Source organism: Bactrocera latifrons, unplaced genomic scaffold, assembly GCF_001853355.1.
Source record: "Bactrocera latifrons isolate USDA-ARS-PBARC rearing strain unplaced genomic scaffold, ASM185335v1 scaffold_282, whole genome shotgun sequence".
NCBI classification, from domain to species: domain Eukaryota; kingdom Metazoa; phylum Arthropoda; class Insecta; order Diptera; family Tephritidae; genus Bactrocera; species Bactrocera latifrons.
In genome coordinates, this window is record NW_017536430.1 from 300,341 (window position 1) to 304,377 (window position 4,037).

Consider the following 4,037-nt stretch of genomic DNA (forward strand, 5'->3'; position numbering starts at 1 on the left):
GTGGTAAGCCTACTTTGTTGTTATGCACTGTTCAAGGGTCGGTAACCGTCAGCTCGCGACAAAACCTTTATCGCAGTGCTRTCCACTATGCAAAAGCGACTATGTGGAAGTTGATTGCCCACCAGTWGGAAATTAGAGCGCCCTCTGTCTAATACGAAAATGCAGGGATCAAGGGACTTCACCTAAAAAGGGGCAGGACAATAAGATCAACGCTGAAATGGAAATATAATGAAGACCTTTTGAATAGGATTCTTTCGCAAAGCAGTGAATAACTAAGATGAATTATAAAGCTTTTGTTTGTCGATTATTCGTTGGAGCCGGAATTCCTGCTTGAATAATATTTCTTATAGATTCTTTCTGCTAAAGTTGTCTTATAGATTCATTACCTTGTGTATCATTGGTTATTTCTTGGAATACTTTGCTATTGAATATGCCTGCGATTAATATCAAYGAATGTCTCAAAGTGAATGCTCTATAGGCTGAAGCTGAATGCAAAATGATATGACAATGATGATATTTATCGGCCTTTAGTAATGTCAGGGGATAACATTTATGATGCATTTTGAACAAAAAGAGGAACGGCAATTATTTAAGCTTTAGAAAACGAATCTCAAAAACTTTAATTTCGATTTACAGCCTCCCGAACAGTGTAGTGTAGTCTTACGATTTTGAAGCTCAAATAAAACATTGCTAAAGGCTCACGCGCCTACTAGTCACACTATAATAATGCCAGTTCTCAAAACGAAGCTCGCATTAGTATATCGTACTTAATTTTTGCAATATAGTCGCGTATGCGCCTCCAGAACACCAATTAGGCATACGTTTTAACAGCTGACGTTATTTCATGTCCATCACAGTGCCTTTCAGTAAACTCCACTGTAGTGGGCTAGTGATACATGTAACTTCGAAAACTTTGTTTGAATTGAATTTCATTAAATAATATCGAGATGTACTTTTCAAAAGCGCCTTTAAAGTTTCCGTCAGTTGAAGTAAAGTCAAAGACATATTTCTAGAGCAAAAAAACGTGGTCGTTATATACACATAGAACTTTCTACTTCCATAAYCTTAACATTACCATGTCTAGTTGTACTTACCGCCAACTGCCACGCAAGTTATATTGATGACTGCACCTTCATTGTAGGGACCCAATTTGTAGTCTTTTATCGTCGCACCTTTACTGTCTAAGATGATTATTGACTCGGGTGGTGCTGTCAAATAGGAAATGATAATAAAATGTTAATATTATAAATTTAGTTTAAAGTAGTCTAAAATTTAATATATTAATCTCAAGCGCACAGAAACACTCAAAATTATAGATATCTTAGAATTCTCTTTAGCATATTTTCAAAGAAGAACTCTGAAAATTTTGTTTGAGAGTAATAACTTCGATGTGAAACCTAGCTCTCAATAAAARTGTGTCAATTATTGTTAGTGGACTAGCCGAGTTGCTAAAATTACCATTGTAATTTGTAAAGCTGGTATTTTATGCCATCTTATCTCCAAATTGTTGTCATTTTGTTAACAGTGGAATCTAGTCTGTAGATTGTCTTTGGAAATTTGGGAATTTCTACAACCTTAAAAGTGGAAATAGCTAAATTGACCTGATAAGATTCAATATATCACCTAGTTTTGGCCCGCTTAGCTAAACTGAGGCGTAGTTTCGACTGACTTATAGCGGGGCTGAATTTTCTATCTGTTGAAACTGAATATTTGATACATAGCTTTATTTAGACGGCTCTTTTGCAAATTTATAAGGTTACCTTTAGATAAAACTTAGAAGTGATGTTGTGTGTAGTTTAATAAAGAAGTGCTAAACCTTGGACTGGGCTGAGCTAGAAGCCGGGATTTTGTGAAACTTTAGTCGCTGAACTTGCTGTCGGCTGGTGGATGTTAGTATATATAACCCTCCTTTCCCATATTTTATCATGAGTTAGATACTGAGAGGCTGTTGTTTTTCAGGATTTGTTGAAGGGAACTAAGTTTAGAAAACTTCTGTAGCAAATTGCTGAGAGAAACGAAGCAGCGATATGTCGCCCCTTTATAAAGTAAATTAAGTTTGCCACGAAGTTTGTAACAATCAAAACAACCGAGACTCTATAAAGTACGATATGCATAAATGATCAGAGTGAATAGCTGAAACGAGTTAGCCTTATTCATCGGTATGTCGATTTGAAATGGTGCGCATGCCCGATTCTCATCAGACAGTGTTTCATTTAYAAGAACCGCCTACATCGGACCAGTTCAGGATTCCATATTAACTGATCAATCAAAATCAAGTGCTTGCATGGAMAGATTTTTTATTTATGAAAATATCTTGACGAAATTCGATATAGATAATTCTTTGAAGCAACAATATAATCTTCGGATATATCGTCAAGATCGAATAACTATAGCATATGGCTGCCATACAACCAGATCCACCCAAATCAAGTATTTATATGACCACTTTTTCATTTGGATAGATATCTTCACGAAATKTGACAGAGAATATTCTCCAAGGCAACAATATGATATTCGAACAAACTGTGTCGATCGGAACACTATAGCATATAGCTGTCATACAAACCGACCGATCAAAATCAAGCCCTTATATGAGAACTTTTTTCATTTAACCAGATATTTTCACAAAATGTAACACAAGTCCCTGTCCAAGATAATATACACTCCGTAGATATAGATTAGACCCAGAAACACTATCTCATATAGTTCTGATGCAACTATTTCAGTATGGTATGGGTGAATATGAGTATAGTGAAGGCGAATAAGTGGAAATGTAGGAAATAGAAGTAGAGGCAAAAGCAATAAACTCCACGCCATAAATGTCAGCAGCGGAAAGGGTTTGTCAACACACTCTATGCGTTACCCGTTTTTAGCGAAAACTTTTCTAAACACAGCTTATTAGCTTATAAACATTACATACCTATCTTTCCACAGTATAACAGTGATAAACGCACATAGGTATTTTCGTGAGAATGCGGTTGTGCTGCTTATTTCTCTTCAAAAATTCCACGTCAAATCAGCAAATTAAAAGTGAAAGAAAATAAACGAAATGCATTGCTGGAAATGCTGCTCTTCACTTGCTGTCAGATTTGTTTCATTACACGTATTTACTTGTTGTTCGTRTTTCATGCTGCTTCGGCGGCTTTCATTAAACGCATTGCATGTCGGCGTCTCAACACCATCAAGCGATGTCTTTCAACCGACGCCAGCTAAGTAAGCTGCATGTCAGTCAACCAGTCAGTTTGTTAGAGCAAACAGCAGGCACACACATACAAACAAAGCCATGCATACACACATACATATGTATATGCATGTATGCGTATGTATTGCAAATAAATAGTAGCGATTGTATGAACGCCCACAAGCGCCGGCGAGCATGTGGCAAGATCAAGCGTCGGAATTTTATTAAAAAATACTCATACGTCGTGGCGCATGGCATGCCATCATCAACGCATGGCATGCCATACATTCGGGAATTGCACAACAAACACCCACGCATAACATATGTAAGCGTATGTGTTTACTTTGATTGCGTTGTTCCTATGTACTGTTGCTTAAGTGACTCTGTGTGTATGTGTGTGTGCGTTGGTGTTTGTTGACAACTTTTGCTGTACGGGGTATTATTAAACAGTGTTGATTTTTCCTCACTGTCATGGAAATACAGCAAGGCAGCAATAAAATGCTGTAGAAAGTGCAGATATGTGGCAAGTGGGGTTGTGCTGTCCATGCTCTATATGTTTGAGTTGTRTGGCAAAATGGCAGATTTGCTGTTTAGTTATAGTGATTTTTCACAATTTCAATTTTTCTATATGCTATTTTTTYYATTTTTATTTTTTTCAACTTGGCAACTCACATAATTGCACAGCAACGCTGCGCAAGCTGGCTTTGTAGTTGTATCGCATTTCATCGGGGAGCAGATTGGAAATTTGTGGAATGCTTGAAGTAAAAAAAAATTGGAAGAAATTCCAAAAAAAATTATGGACAATTTAAAAATTAAAAATAAAAAGTGACTAAAAAATATTAGATAAAAAAATTAA

The 4,037-nt window shown here is 36.4% G+C and overlaps 1 protein-coding gene across 1 annotated transcript in view; it reads right to left on the reverse strand.

Annotated features, from left to right (window-relative positions):
* LOC108970118 overlaps window positions 1-4,037 on the reverse strand; it is a gene marked incomplete at its 5' end in the record, with an annotated part of 98,909 nt that overhangs the window by 83,894 nt on the left and 10,978 nt on the right. The window contains one exon of the mRNA XM_018935269.1: window positions 1,095-1,208. Coding sequence (XP_018790814.1) covers window positions 1,095-1,208 — 114 coding nt within the window. The remainder of the gene's footprint in view (window positions 1-1,094; window positions 1,209-4,037) is intronic.